Source organism: Micromesistius poutassou (assembly GCF_964030765.1).
Source record: "Micromesistius poutassou genome assembly, chromosome: 7".
In the NCBI taxonomy this organism is placed as follows: Eukaryota; Metazoa; Chordata; class Actinopteri; order Gadiformes; family Gadidae; genus Micromesistius; species Micromesistius poutassou.
The window spans coordinates 16,142,721-16,164,582 of record NC_140277.1 but is presented as its reverse complement, the minus strand read 5'-3'; the positions used below and the strand labels follow the sequence as shown (position 1 = coordinate 16,164,582).

The following is a 21,862-nucleotide window of genomic DNA, read 5'->3' as shown; positions in this document are numbered from 1 at the left end:
AAGAGAGGCGCTCCTACCGGAAATCAGATGAGCAGAACTCCTCGAGCTAGGAAGACCGTTCTTCAGAGAGGCTCAGCCGAAATCCTGAGCCACTGTTTTTATTTACACTTTTTTCGAGCATTTCTCAGACATCAGAAATCAGCCTTTATCATTAGTTGACTTGGCTTTTATCCATCTCCTTGTTCATTTCAATTCAGTTTGATTCTTTTTTTGTTTTACAAAAACCAAAAACAGCTTGCATTGTCCTCCGCTGGGGTATGGATTATTATTAAGTGTTTTACTACTGCGTTCCACGGTGTCATAAACCTTATTAATCTTGATTTCATGAGGGTATCGATATAATTATTTGACAACTGAAACTAAACGAAAAAAAAACAATCCGTTGAACACAGGGACCGTTCAACAGACGGCTGGACAGACGGCTGGACAGACGGCTGGACAGACGGCTGGACAGACGGCTGGACAGACGGCTGGACAGACGGCTGGACAGACGGCTGGACAGACCGCTGGACAGACCGCTCAACAGAGGGAAATGAAAATGGCAATCAGATAAGTGGCACCCGGGGGCGTGCGCGGTGGATTAGCGCACGGCGGCGTGCGGCGTGGCGGCGTGCGGGAGGGTACTCACCGGTGGCGTGGCGACGGCGTCCTTGTCGTAGTACTTCTTCCTCTCGTACTTGTCCCGGATGAACACCTCCATGGCTCTGAGAGGGGTCGGGGGGGTTAGGGAGCATGGCTCAAGACTCGCTTACAAACAAACAAACACAATCCAAAAAGAAAATCACTCCGAAAAACGAGCTCCGTTCAGTTAACGCTCCGGGCTGTTCTCCACTCAGCCTAAGTAGTAATCTAATACCCCCACCACCCCCCCCCCCCCGTATGTTACGGCTGAAACCAAACATAAGAGACAACAAAAAAGGGCTCAAAATCTAGGGGATTTATTAACAGAAAACGGTCGTAATTAACAAAAACTAGGCAAACAATGACGCCAAAAAGACAAATAGTGTTGGTAGCGGCAGCGAGAGGAGAACGGACACGGGTGAACCGGCAGTTAACAAGACCCAACGCATCCAGCGAGTCTCTCGGGAAAGAAGTCGCCGCCATGGCAGGTGTGTGTGTGGGGCTTTTATAGCGGAGGCCCCGCCTCCCACTCAGGACCTCCACCTGGACACAGGTGAAAGATAATAAGGCACAGGTAATAGCGGTGGCAACCACAAGGTGTAGCCAAGTAAGCCACTGTCAGGCAGCTAGCTGGCCACCACAGGAACAGGAGGGACACGTAACACAGAAGCCGTTTCTCAATTCGCGTTCTCGTGCGTACTCGTGTACTTGCGTTCTCTGTAAACGTCATCAGTGGTAGCCCAAGCACTGTTCCAATTACGAGTACGCGAGTACGGTCGTAAAACCCGGAAGTGTTCTCGATGCGTTCTCGATGAGGCCGTTCTACCGAGGACGCATCGGAGGTGACTCGTGTGGACTTGGGACCGTTAAATATCCCAGGATGCATCATCGATGTCCACTGCTGTTCCAATTGCAGAGTGCGTACTCGCGTTCTCGGAAGTCTGTACTCGAAAGTCCGGACTTGCCGAGTACGTACTTCCAAGTCCGCGAGAACGTAGTCCACGTACCTGGTATTGAGAAACGGCTTGAGGCTCTGTGGCCTGTTGGATTATATGTTGTACGTAGCTCATACCTATTTAAAGGGGGAAAGAAGCCATTCGTTCCGTGCTAAATCCTGACAAAAGTGAGCAGTACTGTATATTGATTGTTGTTGTTTACTTTGCCAGTGTGGTACTAAAGGTGTAGACAATAAACCAGACACCCAGTGTATATTGGAAAGACTTTGCAATCGGCGGCACCAGAGACCGCGATGGAGGATACAGTTCCTTTGGGGTACAATTTACTTTCAAGAGACAGCTCGGTATCAGAGACCAGACAGACTCCCCCTTATATAACTCATTCGGTTACATACTCAAGACTTTCCAACATCGATCAGCCTTCAGATCAATACAAATAAGAAAGGAGGGGGAAGAAAAAATAAAACTACTGGGAGGCTTGAGTAACCGTTCTTCAGCAGGAGAGAAAAAAAATAAATGATGCCATGAATGACAGAAAAAAAAAAAAAAAGGCGTTCGGGCCATTTCAAACCAACCCTAATAACCTTCTGTAAGTAAGCTTCTTAGTGGAAGAAAAATACGACCAATAAGAGGGAGCACCGAAATGGAGTTCATGAAATCTCATAGCCCTGATGAACAGGACTAAGGCAATGACCATCGTTCAGTTAATACAAACACACTACTCCACGCTACATTAATACTGTGTGTCATATGAGGGGGGGGGCATGTGACATTTTTAAGTTACGCAAACAGGATGTTCCCTTGTCCTACCTTGACTTATGCGAATAAACAGAGCTCGTCTTGTGTGTTTAATAACCTTTGCGAAACAGAGTGTTTAATAAGCAGCGCATGAATGCACACGCTGCAGTTAAAACACACACAGAACCCATCAAAAAAACGCATCTTCAGGCACTTAAAAGGAATGCCCTTAAAAAGGAGTAAAAAGGGGGTTTGTGGACAGGAAAACGACCTTGCCCTTGTGTGAAGACGACTCAGCTCAAATCTCCCCCTCCCTTCTTACCCATTAAGGCCTCATCCACTCCACTATCAAAAACCTAGGGGAGGATCCCAGAGAAATGAATCATAATAATATGGCTAATTCCTTTCTCTTATCGTCCGATCGTCGGAGGGCTCCGACGTTGGATCTGGTCGTGGCTTTCAAAGGACGTGAGCGATGGGGGACCACCCGGTGATGAGCCGCGTCTCCCAGATAAGGACGTGGAGATGATTTACTTTCAGCGCGGGGGGGGGCGGCGGGGGGGGGGGCGGGGGCTGTGTCTCTGGGGAAGGGGCGCCTTTCTACATCGTCATCACGCTCTGACACGTAGCGGAGAAGCACGTCCGCGGGGGACGCGTGTTCGACACCACGCGCACACGCAAGAAAGACGCATCCGTTCACGTGCTAATGGAAAAGAAAGCCAGAGGAGAAAAAAAAAAAAAACGATCCCAGATCTTTATTCACAATGCGCACGCAAGACCCCTACGGCGGCCTGATATCATTCTTCACACACACACACACACACACACACACACACACACACACACACACACACACACACACACACACACACACACACACAAAACAACCATCAGCAGAAGACTCTCCCATTTTCAACATTGCGGCCCCATATCCTTTCCCGCACACACACACACACACACACACAACAGAAATGTTACACAGTAATTCTGGATGCGTTATCTGCCTTTTCCAGACCGTAGCGCTGCCGTTGCGGGAGCTAATGGAGGCCCCGGTGAGTCCAGAGTGATGACCACCCTCCCAGTTCCCAGAGTAAGACCATTAGAGCGGGGCTGGGGGTGGGGGGCGTGGTGGGGCTGGGGGGGGCGTGGGGCTGGGGGGGGCGTGGGGGCTGGCGTGGGGGGGGCGTGGGGGCTAGGGGTGGGGGGGGCGTGGGGGCTGGGGGGGGGCTGGGGGGGTGAGCTCCACACTCAGCCTTGCCGGAGGACATGGTGGAAGCATATGCTGCCCATACAGTCACAGATGCTCCGGGTCCTATAGCATAGCATAGCATAGCCGCCGTGCACCCCACCATATGTCTTACTTACTGTTCAAGGACCGCCGTTGTGAGGAAACGTAATAAGATGTTTCCCACTTTTGCAAAATGGAGGGGAACGTGGTTTGATGATCAACAAAGATGTGATTGGGTGGTGAACAAAAAAACAAAAAAAAAAACCTGACAACTGCAACATCTGTAGGTGTTATCACAGATGTGCGTTACATGGTTACAGGCTCTGGGAGGGGAGGGAGGGGGGGGGGGGGGGGGGGTGAAACATTGGTTAAAACGTGACTATGTCAGTCGCACAACCATTACTTGTCTGTAGTGATGTTGATTAGACGGTGGATATAAATTCCCTTTCTGGCATACCCAAGTCTTTACGAGGTGAATAATACGGCAGTGGAAGTGAGCCAACGGATGGTAATAGCACATTTGCATTTCATGCAGACTTCCGAGTGCATTTCGCTCCCATCTGATTGTATTACTCGAGCGGGGGAAGATCATTTTGTGTAAGCCGTGATGTCTTATCTATATAGACAGATTCACAGGCTGGACTCTGGTTAAAGCTAGGGGTAGGCAATTTATTTGAGAAGCTTTTTTTTTTTGGTTTGTTTGTCGTTTTCCCGACAGCGATCGATAAATCAAATGCTCGGACGAAGAGGAAAAAAGGAAAAGAGTAGGACTGCCTACCCTACCTCTAACTCATTGATTAGCCTCTCTGTTAGACAGCAGGTGGTCCCCTCGCTGTCTGGCGTCACCTGCATCAGGTAGCACTGACGGAGCGTTTAGTCAATGAACCCTTAAATAAATACTTTACCAACCATAATCCATCATGTACGCACGACACATCAACGCATCATTTTGGGTCAGGGTCAGGGTAAGACAATTCAAGCATAATTAAAAACACACACAAGACATAAAAAACAGCACGCGCGCACACGCACACACACACGCGCACACGCACACACAGACACACACACAGACACAGCAGTGGCAGGATACTGGTCCGTCTGGGGTCGTCTGAAGCTCTCTGGGAGGTGGGCTTCGTACATCTGGCGGGCCCGTCTGTTCCCGATGTCCACCATGCTCTGGACGGGGGAGGAGGGGGGAGGGGGGGGGGGAGAAAGCAGCATTGTTCAGCTCCACTGGCCCCCCCCCCCCCAGGGAGGGAGGGGTGGGGGGGGAGACAACTCGTCTCCCCCCTTGAGAGGGAGGCCAGATACAGCAGTGCATTATCGACTGGATGACCTGCGCTGCTTGTCAGGCAGAACGAGGGCTGTGTGAGTCGGAGCCGTCAGCGACGATTCCATACGTCGATGTCGGTTTCTTGTGCCGAACGATTCGATTCATTTCGATACTTCAGAATTCCCCGCGATACGATTCGATACTCAATATTTTTTATATTATATCTATGAATATAATATCTAACAAATAAATCAACCAAAAAATTGATAATTTGTCTTTTATTGAGAATACAGTATTCTGTACACACTGTAGTGCTTACTTAAGTGGGTCTAGTATGGCAATAAGCCTATTCACTGTAAAAATAAAAAACTTTTCTTTTTTAATAATCGATACTCTTGCTCGACCCATCAAATCGTCGGCTGTATAATCGATACAAATCGATTACACCCTTAAGCAGAACCTCCTCTGTCACGCAATAGTGACAACGTGACAGTGTGTGTCAACATCAGAGGGAAAACTGATTCAAATGACAACAATTGTCATTTACAACAGAGAAATGACCTCAACCTTGAGGAGTCTGATTACCTTTGTTCCCCTACAACACACACACACACACACACACACACACACACACACACACACACACACACACACACACACACACACACACACACACACACACACACACACACACACACACACACACACACACACACACTCTATCTGTCAGGCCCGATTTAGAGGTGGCTGATGGATGGGGAGACGATGGCATAAACAGGGGAGACAGAGTTCCACTGATCAGCCATGCAGGATTAATTAGTCAGCTGTGATTATTACCACGCCGTCTACTTCCACTCAGGGATGTGATCGATGGGGCCCAGCCCCCGACGCAGCGACAGTCACACACTGACGCGCACACACACTGACGAACACCCGCGCTCAAGGTGCAGTTCACGTGGCGTCCACTTGACGTTCCTCCGTCGCGTCCGTGGTCACGAAACCCGCTTCTAAACGACGCACGCGCACGCACACGCACTAGTGTTGGCCGGTCAGTGTGTTTGTGTGTGTGTGTGTGTTTGTGTCTTCTGCACAGGAGCCCATTACTGGCACTAGCGTGATCTTATCGCGCACAAGACAGATGTGGTGGACCCTGTGTGTGTTACAGATGTGGTGGACCCTGTGTGTGTTACAGATGTGGTGGACCCTGTGTGTGTTACAGATGTGGTGGACCCTGTGTGTGTTACAGATGTGGTGGACCCTGTGTGTGTTACAGATGTGGTGGACCCTGTGTGTGCGTGTTACTCGGTGTGTGGTGCGGGTTTGTCGATGACCCGCCGTGCTGACAGTCGTGCGCGGCCGTGTCCCAGAGGGGGGGGGGGGGGGGGGGGGGGTTGAGGGACTGAGGGTAGGGCCGCTCGATTATGGAAAAAAAAAAAATCATAATCACGATTATTTTTGGTCAATATTGAAATCTCGATTATTCAAACGATTATTTTTGAGTTTGAAAACATTGATGCATTTATTCATAATTTCTCTCCAAAAACACTTTGTAAATGAGAACTTTGAAATTTCCCCTTAAAAAATATACACAGAATGGTCAAATAGAAAATAAAGTCCAGATATGAATCCATCTGTTCTGCAATTTCTATTAAATTTTTTTTTTTTTTTATCGTTTCAACTCGATTATATTAGTTTGGCGATCGTTTCACTCTGAAATCGAAAATCGCGATCAAAATTGGATGAACGGCCCGGCCCTGACGGAGGGTGACATTACCTGGATCTGCTCCGGGGTCCACTGGTCCAGGTTGACGGACTTGACCCGGGCGATGTGCACCCCCAGGTTGCGATGGATGCCGGCGCAGCGGATGCACATGAACACCCCCAGGTTCCAGGACGCCCACCGCGGCCCTGGGGGAGACGAGCCGTTTAAGAACACATTTATACATTTACATGAAAAGGCAGCGAACAATAGAAGCAAGAAGAAGAAGAAGAAGGCGGTGGAGCGGTGGATCTGTGCCTTCAAAAAACACCTCGTGACTTATGGGTTTAAAGACGGGCGAGAAACAGAACGCAGCCCTTTTGGAGCTTGACGCGACCGTGACCAGTTCACAAGGCTAACGTAAGAGAGCGAACGAGGCCTTGGGAGACAACCCATATCTCAAGTGTATATTATGAGAAAACCTTCACCAGAGAGACCTTTCACAGAACACTTGCCTGCCCACTGTGAAGTGTGTGTGCCCAGATTCATAACATCGCTCTGTGTGATTCTGACGAAGCGCAGTATCCTTATCATCATTTATTTCCCGATACCCCGCCAAGCCATTGTCTGCATCATCATCCTCCTCCTCATCCTCATCATCCATGAATCGTTGTACATCATGTGGAACATGGCCAAAGGACAAGGCCAAAATAATTAACCATACAATCATTTCTACACAAGAACGAATACCAACGTTCACATCTCACGCCGGGCGCCCCTTTACAAAACCACCACGGCCACAATCTGGAGGCTGTGGTTCCCAGCCAGCAGAGCGTGGCCTCGTGGGACTCGGCTCCCAGAGAGAGCGGCGAGCGGACGAGCACACCCCCCCCCCCCCCCCCCCCCCAGACCAGAGAGAGCTGCTGCTGATGATCCACCCCCAGCTACATTAGCTGTGCCAACAACAGAACCGTGATCATCTAAAAAGGAAAAAGAGCTGGACCTGGTGATGTGGATCGGGGGTCTGGGCTCAGCCAGACACACGCACACAGCAGCAGAAGTCCTGCTGCAGGGTCCAGGGGGGGGAAAGCCAGGAAGGGCGGCCAAGTTGGACCCAGCCCGCGGCTACACAGCCATGTGGCCGTGATAATGCACCAACGCTAATGCGCAGAGGGGTTTTTGTTAATGCGGCTCTGGGGGCGAGGGATGGACTAAGCCTTATATGTGTAGTCTGAAAAAAAATAAATAATAAATAAATAAATAAATAAATAATAACACAGGCTCAGCAGCAGTAAGCTTGGAGTTTGATTGAATTTGAATTATGCAGCACTGAAATGGACTGCTGTTCGCCGGACTGATGGATAGAGGACGGGGAAAAAAAGAAAAGAAAAAAAAAAAGATATAGACGCTTAACATATTTGAACTAATTCTAATTAGGACTCATTGAGGAATCCAATTAAAAATAAATCTGGCCATGTTTGGTTCCAGACTTCAAAAAGACTAATAAATAAATGACGCCACAAGGATACAATCCGTCTCAGACTCAAGATTGGGTGCGTGTGTGTAAACATCATTGTTTATGAAAATGTATTTCAAAAGAGCCAGACCGCAAACACACGCGTGAACCCACATAAGACGTCCTTAATTTACACACTCGGGCTCGGATGACACTAATTGGTGATAATCAATCAAACCCAATTTGAATACCCGGCAGTTTGGAATGAAATCACACGGGGGGGGGGGGGAAAGGACCTTGGAAACGCCAGGTTCATGGCGGGATCTCCCCGGTTCACCGGCACGAGAGAGAATTTTCTATTAACGGAAGCTGTCGGGCGCTACGGCAGAGGTTGATTGAGTTTAGACAAGTAAATGACTCGCGCAAAAACATTTTCCCCTGAAAATAGAGTCCTCTGGTCTCCGTCGATACGCACGGCCTCTCTGTGCCCGGCTTCCCCCCGGCACACACACAACGTGCTGCTTACCCACTGCGGCGTCTAGAGAGCCCGGGAAAATCTCAGTCCTTTAAGGGCATTGAGCAGAGTTTGTGGAAAAGCCTTTTTCAGCCTTTTTTTCAGGGATTTTGTTCGCTGTAGAAAAAGAATAAGTGTGTACAAAAACAATGCGGGCGTGTTTGTCTAGGTGAGGTGAATGACAACAGGCCGCCGCTAAGGGGATGATTAGGGAATTAATGCTTTCCTGCTTTTTGCTGGCTTTTTTGGCAATTTAGGTCCATCCTGGATTTGGGTTTTTGGGCTGGACGTGCTGAATCACTTAGTAAGGCTCGTTCGGCGAAGGTTACAAATGGTTTCCGTGTATCAGCTAAATTATAGAAATGGGGAAGTCAACAGAATTTGTATATTTTTACGGGATAATAAAGCAAACAAATTGAATTTTGTCTTAATTTATGGGCACACATACAAAATAAGGGCCTCAACACAGCACTGGTCATCAGCCTCAACACAGCACTGGTCATCAGCCTCAACACAGCACTGGTCATCAGCCTCTCAGAGCACTGGTCATCAGCCTCTCAACACAGCACTGGTCATCAGCCTCTCAACACAGCACTGGTCATCAGCCTCTCAACACAGCACTGGTCATCAGCCTCTCAGAGCCTCTCAACACAGCACTGGTCATCAGCCTCTCACACTCTATCGGCCTGACAAACAGAGCGGCAGAGACATCTCTCGATACGCCGCGAGACGGGGCATTAGCCAACTACAGCACAGATATCACATCACGTGACCACGAGGTAAATTGATTATCATTTCCAATTCCTGAAGGAATGGGTATGAAAAGATTTGATTGGACGCATATAGCAAGGAATAGATTTGAAGCGCACGGATATTGCCCGTATTGTCTGCACGAGGCAATCCGAAACGGCTCTTGTCTCGACGGTAATCAAAGGATGTATAAATAAACACCTCCTCTTACAAACCCATGGTAACGGTCTTAACAGAAAACACACTTTGTTGTCCTCACGGCGACGACTTCAACCCACCAGCCGCGACGCGCTGCCAACAAGCACGCTGCTTTTATAGTCGTCTCTTTATATTAGCTCAATTCAACATGAGGAGAAGGAGATTACACCCAATTATAGGAGCAGCGCAGCGTTACCGCAACTCGGGAGAAACACAACCTGCCAAAGGCACCGCAAAGCAACTCGGACTAATGTGTAAATTACTTAACTGACGGAGCGCGCACGTGCGTGTGTGTGTGTGTGTGTACTCCTGGTGTGCGTAGCGTACATGCACTCGGGTTCTAAATGACTGATCACTGGCCGAGCCAAAAACAGACAAGTCAAAACAGTTTGAATTTGGGCCATTGGGGACAGACGGACGGACGGACGGACAGACGGACAGACAGGGACGGGGACACACACACAGACACACACCAAACAGACTTAGAAACAGTTTCATTTCTACAAGCCATCACTGCACTGAACACACACACTCGTGCAATAATAGTAAAAAACTGTACATATTATCTATTTTATATCTTATGCGTATATTGCAGTATTGTCTACAACCTTGTACTTTTGGACTCTTTTTTACCATTTATATGTTTGTGTGTATACTTGTGTGTATATGCTGCTACAATTGTACAACTGTACAATGACAAATAAAAGGATTCTGACACACACACACACACACACACACACACACACACACACACACACACACACACACACACACACACACACACACACACACACACACACACACACACACACACACACACACACACACACAACTCTGAATTTCTGCGAGTACAGTCTGCAGTTTGCGTTTTTTCCTTTTGTGCAGCGATAGGCAGTAGAATACACCAACGCAGCAGCAGCAGCGACGTCGTCAGAATCTTCCGTCTCTTCTGCGAGCAGGCGCGTTCTCGTCGGCACCCCAGGCAGGGCAGGCCCTGCACGATGAAAAACAAGTGGCGGGGGGGGCCACGCTGGCAGGGCGGGGGCGGGGGGGCGGGGGGCGGGAGCGGGGGGGGGCCAGCCGAGTGAAGACGGGTGCAAAGCCAGGCTTTTAACGTCCTTCCAATGACGCTCTCAATCAATATTTAAAAGATTAAAGAGACGCCAGAACAAACGCGAGCGGGACGGAGACGGAGGAGGAGGGCAGAGCGCGAGGGGCCGAGAGGGAAGGCCGCATCCGACAGACGCTGATGCAGAAGGATGAGGCTCGAATTGAAGCCGGGCCCTCATTGGTTGGCCGGAACAAGGCCGGATTGAACAAGACGATTCCTGTAGTGTTTGCATTGCAATGCAATTCAAATAACCTCCTTGGTTCGCCAACCTTCGCTGCCGTCGGCATATTGACGAGACGAATTCATACACAAGACGATTTCATAAATATTACATTCAGTCAAAGTAGATGTTCAGTTTCATTTATTCAGTGAACTCCTCTGAGCTGTACTATAGTAACACTACTGCCTGCTCCGCGTGTAATATGCGCACACATATACAAAAATATACCATTACTACTAACCACTATAGTCTGTGGATGCATAATCTTGTTGGTAAGGAAATGGAAGCAGGGAGTGGGCAAATCTATGGGTGTATTTCAATCCTCCAACACTTGAGTGGCTTCAACCCATTCAGACGAAATGTTTCCATTTATATTTATGGCTATAAAATAAATTAAAAAGTAACACACCAACGTTTGGCTGTAGGGCTCTTCATCTTTAATAAATGTTTAGCACCGTTCTTTACTAAATTGGCAAGTGGGGCTCTTAGCCCGAGTAATTCACCTGAGGCTGCTAAAAAAAAATTGCATTAGGGCTCGGAATGAGCCAAGAGTCACAGACAAGGAATAAAGCCAATTGAAAAAATATAGCGATACGAAAATAATAATAGCACTCTGCTGCTCCCTGCTGGTTGCAGAGCATACTGCGGGAAAATAGCCCTGCAGTAAAATCTACGGGCTCCGAATCACGTACTACAAACACAAGTATAGAATCCATCACGGATTGTTTGGTACGATTTGACTCCAACATTTGACTCCACAACCAAAAGGTAATAACAACATTATTTTTTTTAATGTTGACAATGTGCTTACAACCGTCATATTCAAATCGGATTCTTTATTGACACTCGGCTGGTTGCCCTTGGGCAACCAGGGCGGCTTAAGCCACCACCCAGTAAGCTGGTGGTACAGGCAGCCTTCGGACTCGCAACCCAGTTGGTGCTCTGCACTGCCACTGTGGATCAGGTATGGCCGCATGTGAACGACCAAGGTGACATTCACAGACCAGCCCAGGACGGGACGGGACGGGACGGGACGGGACGGGGGGGGGGGGGGTCGCTGCTTTTACTGGGTGGAAAAAAACTACTAGCTGACCCATGTCCTCCACATCGCCTCGCGTCGCCGTGCATGGAGCACCACCACCACCACCACCACCATCATCATCCCACCGTGGAGGAGACTGCATGTTCATGCATGCATGTGTGCCCGATATGAGAATGAGTCATACCAGTGTGGATGTGGATGGTGTGGATGGTGTGTGAGAGAGAGAGAGAGAGAGAGAGCAGCAGCAGCACCAAGGACAGCTTCACAGCAAAGCCAGGACGGCCAGGACGGCCTGCCAGAAGCTGCCGTGCTTGCAGAGGACAGAAGGGACAGCTCTAACAGGGTCCCCTCCTCGAGTGTACACACACACACACACACACACACACACAGGCGGACAGACACACACACGCAGGCAAACATGCACAGAGGCACACACACACGCAGGCAAACACACACACACGCAGGCAAACACACACACACGCAGGCGGAGGCAGACACACACACACACGGAGGCAAACACATGTACACACACGCACAGAGGCAAACACACACACGCACAGAGGCACACACACATACACACGGAGGCAAACACACACACACACACACATACACACGGAGGCAAACACACACACACACACAGAGGCACACACACATACACACGGAGGCACACACACACACACACACACACACACACACACACACACACACACACACACACACACACACACACACACACACACACACACACACACACACACACACACACACACACACACACACACACACACGTGTTTTCGGTGACCTTGGAGACAAAACAGTGAGAGGCATACAGTTTTATGGTCTAGGTCTACGTCACATATTTTCTTTTAGTTCAAAGCAGATTTCCAATTAGAGGAGCCGCTAATCTGATTCATGTTTAGATGGCTAGACGACGTTCAGAAAAACAGTGCAAAAAAACAACAACATTTAAGGAATCTGAATCTGCTTTTACACAGACACAACATCAGGAGAGAGGCCGCTGAAAGGTTTGGACGCAGAATCATTTGTGATTTTCTCAACAAAAGCATTAAACCAGCTCAGTACTTGATTCAATACTTGAATACTGGACTTAAGTCTCATTGAGGTTTGGTATCTCCTTCACAAGAGAGGGCAGCACAAAAGCATGAAAACGACTAGGGAATAATAAACACTGTATACTTCCCAGACAGATACAACAGCCACTAAACTTGTGAAGTGGAGTAGAAATCCATTTCTCTCATCGACGTTTTCCTTTAAGAGGTGTTTGAGCTTTCGTAGCTCTCAAACGCCCGTGAAACTCTCCTCCTCGTTACTACAAAACGATGGACAACTTCTTCAGAGCTCATCTTGGAAAATAAGGCAAAAGAACACGACTAGTTTACACATCTAACTTTGTGGGTAAGATGACGGTAAGGTCCCGTGGCGCATTGGGGTAAACACAAATACGCTGCGGAGAGTTCCCCCGTCACATCACATAGCGAGACAAACTGCAAAGCTGGACTGTTCTGCCTCCCGAGTGAACCCATCTCTGTGGAGAAGGCGTACATGGGGAGTACTTTGTCGCTTTTTTTATATATCGTTTTATGAAATGATTAAAAGAGCACATCTGCCAGGCTACATAAAATGCATTAAATATTTATTCACTAATCACAGGAGATAAAGCAAAGCACCGTTAATGACAAAACAGCGATCAAGATGTTATGAATTAATCGCACCACCAACGCTCTCGACCTAGACGTCTGTTGACCATCGCCGTAGTAACAAATATAAAAAGGCAGGCTGGGTAATAAATGTGGTATTAACAACAACAACAACGTCATTCGTTACCATCCTTACACAACCAGGGGCGTCCCGCCATTGTACGTTTTGTAATTAATTAGTTACTTTGAAAAAGAAAAGCTCCCTGCATTCGAACAATTGACAGGATTTTTTACTTCCTGAACCATAAGCTCAGGAAGTAAAATGCTTAATACTAATTTATTTACAGCCAATCAGACTCTCTACCTGCTAAACGTCTGACGGAATACGTTTCAAATACGTTTCATACGTTTCTGTTCGGCACCCATGCTGAGAGAATTAAGGAAAGGCAGCTTCATCAGTCCACAACACATACTGCAGGATACGGAAAAATACATAAATTCATGGGGAATTCTAAACAATATCGATAAATATCACTAAATTCTCATGGAATAAAAATACCCTTCTAAACAATCTTTAGGTCATGAGATTTAAGCATAGAAATGTTAAGTATGGTATCAGACTAAAGCTTCTCTCTGACGGTTCAAACCCTTTTGGTCCAAAATTTTGATTATTTTAATAAAGGGCATATCTTCTCGTCATAATTACATTTTGACTATAAAACAACTCAATATCTCAATCGGATGATGATGATGATGATGATGATGATGATGATGATGATGATGATGATGGAATATCATTCAAACAAAGACAATAACAAATACAACTGAATTACCGCCCAGCCCTACTGCAGGCAGAGGAAGACAGAGAGCCCAAGTAGCACCGCACACCACCAACACAGTGAGGGAAAGAACCTCCGACTCTTTATAACAACACAGAGCTCACTCTGTCATGATTCAATTATGAACACATATTTATTTGGGAGGAGTCACAAAGTAACAAATAAACAAAGAATCCAAATCCAAACTGGCAACGCCAGCACTGGGCCAAGAGACAACAGACATGTGATGAAAAGGAGCTGAAGGTGATGAATAGGCAAGACTTAAGAGGCTTTCTTTAACAGGCTGGAGCCAATCAATACAAGGTACCCGCGCCTCCCTGTTGTCTATGGAAAAGACCATTCTAGTGCATTCATGACCGCCAAGAAGTGGATCGCCATTCACCTCAACAGAATTGATTTGATTTGATGCGGCTATACAACATTATTATCACCCTGTAAAAATCGTACAGCGCAATTTAGAACCGTTCAATTCAAGATTAGGGAGGGAAAAAAAAAAAAGCAATAAGCAAGTAAAAAGTTGCCGTATTCAAAGGGCTAATGGGCGATTTAGTTGATTAGCAATAAAATATACTGCCTTGTGACTAGAGCGGACGAGGACCAAGGTGATCAGAGGTGACAGGTTTAACGGACAAGCTGGAGTCCACAAAACGATACTGAATTACGACTACACTAGGCCACAGGCTCTGTTCCACTCAACACCCAACCTGTCACAACCCAATCACCCAAAGGTGACTGGGGCGGCGTTGGCCCAGGAGGTAGAGCGGGTCGGCTGGTAACCGCAAGGTTGCTGGTTCGATCCCCGGCTCCTCCTAGCTCCAAGTGTCGCCTCACCCTATTTGCTCCTGATGCACTGGCTGGCTGGCTGGCTGTCGCCCTGCGTGGTTTGACTCCGACGTCGGTGTGTGAATGTGTGCGTGAATGGATGAAAGTCAGTCAACACTAGAGGGGTGGGGATCTCTTGGCCCCTCACGGTTCTCATTCAGAGGTCAACGATTTGATCCAACTATTTTTTTTTATGTACATTTCCAATGCGGGATTTTCAAAAATACATACAGTATATACATCTGAGTTTGCTACACAGAGTTTGCTAATCACTTCCTACTTGTGTGACGATCATTAAGGACAATCAACAGATGAATTACCTTATCTCATATTCTACATTAGATAAAGTCGGTTCTCTGCGCAGAGAACCCGCAGGCAGAAAGGATTATTATTATTGTTTTTTTATTAAATTTGTTTCAGATTATTAGTTTTTCTGCATCGAGACGGAATCGTTCTAGAGAGAATCGCGATGCAACGAAGAATCGATTAATTTTCCCCACCCCTAGTCGACACTGTAAAGCGCTTTGGATAAAAGCGCTACATATATATATAAATGAGGACCAAAAGGTATTGCTTCATTCAAGGTGTCCGGGGGGGGGGGGGGGGGGTGTGTATGACTGCATGTACACAACTGTAGGCTCTGTATCAGCGCACTGCTTTCAAATAACACCAGCAGTGCCGGCCTGGAACACATTTCTGACTGACTTGCCAGGGAAGCACAGGATCTTAACGGGACCCGCTCCCAAGCCAGCGGGAAAATTCATCTGCTCCAATGCGAGGAGACGCCAAGGTGCTGCTGCAGGCAGCCAGTGACACGGTGTCCAACAAGGCATGCCTCCAACATGGTGTTTGAGGTGTTTGGGAGGGAAGGGAGGGAGGGAGGGAGGGGGGTGGTGGGGTGCGGGGGGTGGGGTGGGGGGGGGTGTGTGTCTTGCATCGTGTTTGCCGTGTAAATGCTGTCCCATCTGTGAATCTGTGAGAGTGCGGTGGAGTGGTCACATTGTGTGGACCAAGTGGATCCTCTGGGAATGCCGGACGTGTTCCACAGAAGTCCCGATTCAAAGTGCCACCTGTTCTCCACTGCTACGACCTGGTGATCGCTGGACAGACAGACAGGCAGGCAGGCAGACAGGCAGACAGACAGAGCGGCCAGACAGACAGACAGACAGACAGACCAGACAGACAGACCAGACAGAGCGGCCAGACAGAGCGGCCAGACAGAGCGGCCAGACAGAGCGGCCAGACAAACAGACAGTTGTCCATGGGGGTCCATTGTTTCCTTTAAAAAGTCCCGTGACACGCCACCAGGTGTGAGTGTGATTGGCCCTTACAAACCTGCCCCTTATGACATCACAGGTGGGCGCGTCCACCTGTGACGTGTGACGGATAGACGATCTATCCTGCAACACATCACAGGTGGACACGCCGGCCCACCTGTGACGTCACAAGGGGGCAGATTTTCCAAAAAACGGCTTGTAGCGGCTAATCACACTCACGCCTTGGTGGCGGTGGCGCCGGCGTCTCGCGGGACCTTTGAGGACCGCTCTGCTTATGAACTAGTTACGATTGTAACAATGCCAGGTTGTTTGGCGTGCAGAACTCCACACTGAAGCGCTCTCACATTGCATGGAAGAGGAAGAGGCCGCGCAAGGTCTGGGATACGGGAGAGAGCATGGGACCACAATCATCAGTCACGATGACCTCAGGCCAGATGTGTTCTTCTGCTTGTTTTCTGTTTTGGACCATGTGACTGGATTTTTCCGTAATGTCTGCAAACCCCCCCCCCACCCCTATAATGTTAAGCATCTGAACAACACTAACCCTCCTACTACCGACAACAATGCAGAGTGTGGTCCGCTTCTTCTCCACTCGTCTGCTACAGTTAGAGAGACTAACTGGGAATTTACACCGCAGGCGAGAGAGAGAGAGAGAGAGAGACGTGAGCATTAACGTTGGCGTGTCAGTTCACACCGCCGCCTTTTATTTCACTGTATTTTCTCTATAAGATTCATCAGATAACAGGCCCCACACGTCATCACCGAGACGCTTCAGAAACGCTTGAAAATAGAAAGTGAAGTGTCAAGTTAAGCTTTGGTCAGGCCGTGAGACGGGCGTAGAACGCCGCCGGTGTGAATCAGTGCAAGGCAAGGCAAGGCAACTTTATTTATATAGCACTTTTCATACACAAGGCAGACTCAAAGTGCTTCACATATAAACATTGTCATACAATAAAATAAAAATAATAGATAAGTAAAAAGTAAAATAGATAGAAAATAAAGGCAAAGTTTTAAAAAAAAACATTTTAGAAAGGCAGAGTTAATAAAAATGCATTTTAGAAAGTGAGAAAATAAAGTGCACTGGTTTGAATGGAATTCTAACTAGCTGATAAAAAAAAAAAACTTGCCTAACAGGGCTCTGGTGTAAATTGGCCTTTAGACTCCGTCTTTGGAGATAATGCTGTTGTGCAGACTACCACCATCCACCCCAGTGAGGTGGACCAGACACCAAGGTCCTTCAACACAACATAGACTAGACTTTCTTCGTTAGGCTCGTTCAAACCAGATCATGGGCCTGAAATAACGCGCGCGCACACACACACACACACACACACACACACACACACACACACACACACACACACACACACACACACACACACACACACACACACACACACACACACACACACACACACACACACACTAAATAGAGAGGGCTTGCATTGAGAAATCTCAAGGTCATCTCCTGTTCTTGGAAGGTTACAAGTATTCAGGTGTTCGGTGTACTTAAAGTAGTGTTCTGAGTACTACTTAAAGTAGTACACACCATGCTAGCCATGCCAGTGCTATTGCTCTCTCTGATTGGTTGGACTCAGGTTTTCGCCTGACCCATTACCCAATCGGCAGTAGCAGCAGTAGTAGTAGTAGTAGTATATATTTTAGGCACTTGACACTTCACAATGTCTCGCATGTCTCAAATGCAATGAAACCTTGTACTAGGGATGTGAATAACTCAAATTTTTCATGGTCGAATAATCAGTGGGTGGTATGAACGAATAATCGATTATTGGATGTGTGCCGACATTCACAAAGGCAGCCATGGATCATCGGCAAGAAATCACTTCATATCTTAAACGCAAAAAAACAAACTTTAACAGTGATCAGTGTTTGTGTTGTATGCATATATATTAATATTTATGCTTGTGTATTGTGTATATTGTTTTTCTGTACATGATTAATAATAATAAAAAGTTCAGTCCGTTAATTCTTGTTTATTTGAATGGTAAAAAATGTTAACGGTCCAAATGTTAAAAATCGACTTTGACCCTCAGGAACGAATAATCGAATAATCGAATATTCTGACCCATCCCTACCTTGTACCACGCTAAATAAGTTCCTTGTTAACCAAGAAAAACATGAGCCCTTTTCTAGGGATAATCTCCCTTTCCCACCCATACACTCTAATGAGCTTTGTATAAAACGACGGCGACGGAGTGCAAACTCACACATGATCTAACGACACTTGAACCGTACCCCATACGGCATACGGCAGTCTGGTGCGGACGGGGCCCTCTGTACCACGCTGGAAGGTAGGGATGGGTCAGAATATTCGATTATTCGTTCCTGAGGGTCAAAGTTGATTTTTAACATTTGGACCGTTAACATTTTTTCCCATTCAAATAAACAAGAATTAACGGACGGAACTAATGTTGGTTCTGTAGCACTATTACAACACAAACACTGATCACTGTTAAAGTTTGTTTTTGCGTTTAAGATATTAAGTGATTTCTTGCAGATGATCCACGGCTGCCTTTGTGAATGTCGGCACACATCGAATAATCGATTATTCGTTCATAACCACCCACTGATTATTCGACCATGAAAAATTTGCGTTATTCACATCCCTACTGGAGGGCATGCGTTTCAAGAGCATTTTTTCTGATCCAATCAGTCCGGATATCACAGGACAACTGCAGTGCACAACCAAGTGCAAAGTAGCCACGCTCACTTACGTACACACCAGCGCGGTGATGTGATTTAAGTTACACTATGGGCAGATGAACGATGGACAATCTAGTCTGTGTCTCTGTATGCAGGGGGGGGGGGGGGAAATATCTCTATTCTGGATCTGTCTCCCACCGGTCAACCCTGTACGGTAACATGAGCCGTCGTTGAATGGATCCACCCCTCTTCCAGTATGAGAAGTTATTCTGCAGCCGATATGCTCACCATCACAGCGGTAGTGTAATGTTTTCACATCATGGGTCCAGGACATAACTTCCAAGTTCTTAACCGCATGTAATATTAAGTAACTGGAATTTAGTAACGCTACTCTATCACTACGTTGCAGTCACGATACAATGTGATTACAAAGGATTTGCATTAACAATCAATAGCCTTGTGGACCGATCTTGAGCTCATGAGTTTGTGTTCCGTTTCACTCATCGGATATTTATTGTGAAACGCAAACTATAATTACTGGATAGTCTCACGAGGTTAGCCCTTACATGCTCGAGGCCAAATTACCATAATTGAGGGAACGGGAACTGTGCATACATACTACAACTATTTCATGAATAACTAATAATATCTCATTTTTACCCAGCCCAACTTTCTCATGCATTCACAATCACACATGATGTTCAGGGAACACTGACATTATTCACTGATAAACAAAGGCTAATGTTGTCGTCCAGTAGGGGTGTGTGGCACACCCACTTTGGCCATTGTTTGCACAGGTCCACCACAACACTAGAATACTTCCCATATCGGCTGAAAAGGTGTCATGTCTGAGTGGATTAGTAGGTCACTATAGTTGAAAGTGAGGTTATATTTGACACTACTCTTTTGTAATCACTCAATTGTCGTTACACTAGGATATGTTTATATATATATATATATATACACATAGCAAGCAGCGGAAATGATAATAGCTATATGTTAGAATTTGTACTGAGTGGTAAACATTTGAGTTTACTCAAAAGTACACTAAACACTAAACAACACACTAACCCTAACCCTAAAAAAAAGACTCCCCCCCCCACCCCCCACGATAACCACGGGCACCAAAACAAACACCCAAACTGGTTGGAGCAGTAGGATGCATACAGTAGGCTGGCTCAGACCCTTCGGCATTTGACGGCTCAAGTCAAAACTTGAAAAGCGTCTGTTTGAGGAGCAGGAACGGCAACGACTCGAGAGAAGGTAGATCGCGGATGCAATGACGTACCAAACACACACACACACATATATATGTAGGATCGCGGTCGGACAAGTTGGACGTGTAGACGTGGCGTGTCACGCACCAAGCAAACCACCAAGTGGGTCAAGCGTCGCGCCAAATCCCCTTCACCCCAGCCCGCTGCGGGACGACCTTTTTTTTTCCGCTCATTAATAAACCAGCGTTAACAGATACGGCGCTCGACCACGGCCATGGGACGCGCAAGCATATAGCCAGTCACACACACACACACACACACACACACACACACACACACACAGTCATGTAGCAGAGCGTTAGCATGAGCAAGGTATAGGTGTGTATGTATGTACCAACTTGTCACGGCGGGCGTCGGGTTCTAAAGCCGGCGTGGGCAGCAGCAGCACCACCACCACCACCACCACCACAGAGCCATGGGGTGTGTGTGTGTGTGTGTGTGTGTGTGTGTGGTGGGTACGTACACACACACACACACACACACACACACGCGCACACGCACACACACACACACACACACACACACACACACACACACACACACGATGACCTGACATGACAATGACATGAACGAATGACACACGTGTGAACTGTAGTGAAGACACAGCCCGTCCGTCGTCGTTGTTACCTTTGGCCTCGCAGTCACAGCAGTACTTGTTCTCCTCCTCCCGCAGCATTTTGGACAGGATGACCTGGTGCTGCTCGTTCAGCTTCAGAGCCTTCTCTCGCTCCGAGCGCGTCGTCATCGCGGTCCCAAAAGTGATGGTGGTGTGGTGACTGTGTGAACGCCGAAAAGGGGGAGACGCGCAGAGCCTGTTGCGTGTTAGGTTTCTGAAATCAACATGTATTGAGAGGGAGGGACATCACACTGGGTGAGCTGCTTCACACACCTGAACCTGCTGCTGCTGCTGCTAGTCGGTTAGCTGCTAGGGAAAGGCTGGGCTTGTTGGTTGGAGGGAGAGAGAGCGGCAGCGCGTCACTTCACGTCGCCGCCGTCTTTTCAAAATAAAGGTCCGCACGGGGGGAATGATGACCAGTTCCTTCCTAGACCGGTGGTTGTGTGGTGGTCACTGGTCATGTGTGTTGTTGTTATTATGGTCATGTGCATCACGTACACGTGTACATAGGTTTTATATGATAAGGTATTTAAAAAGCAAAAAAAAAAATTAATAAATTATAATGGATTAAGCTTAGCAATAATAATAATAAGACATTTTATTTATAGTGCCCTTTTCATCCGAAGATCTCAAAGGGCTACAGGTAAACAAAACAAAAAAAAACATCTCAGAAACATCTCATTTTTTGGGAAAGCGAAATAAAAACAAGATAAACAGTTGTTGTTGTTTTTAAATGAAAAGGTTTTAAAAAAAAAAAACATCTAAGAGGGGGAACCAAAAGTTTTGCTAAAAATACATGTCTTAGGATATTTTTTAAAACAGTCAGTGGATTGTGGCGCCCCCACGGAGTCGGGGGGGGCATTCCACAGGCGTGGGGCAGCAGCACAGACAGCCCTATCTCCC

General features: G+C 47.3%; 1 protein-coding gene across 1 annotated transcript; it reads right to left on the bottom strand.

Annotated features, from left to right (window-relative positions):
- Nucleotides 1–580: 580 nt before the first annotated feature.
- LOC311350240 (stromal membrane-associated protein 1-like) lies at nt 581–21,249 on the bottom strand (the record flags this gene model as incomplete). Its single annotated transcript, XM_084470238.1, has 4 exons — nt 20,971–21,249; nt 6,591–6,724; nt 4,634–4,719; nt 581–704 (listed from the first exon to the last, which is right to left on the bottom strand). The coding sequence occupies exons 1-4, from the start codon at nt 21,086–21,088 to the stop codon at nt 581–583; spliced, it is 462 nt and encodes a 153-aa protein (XP_084326364.1). The 5' UTR covers nt 21,089–21,249.
- Nucleotides 21,250–21,862: the final 613 nt, after the last annotated feature.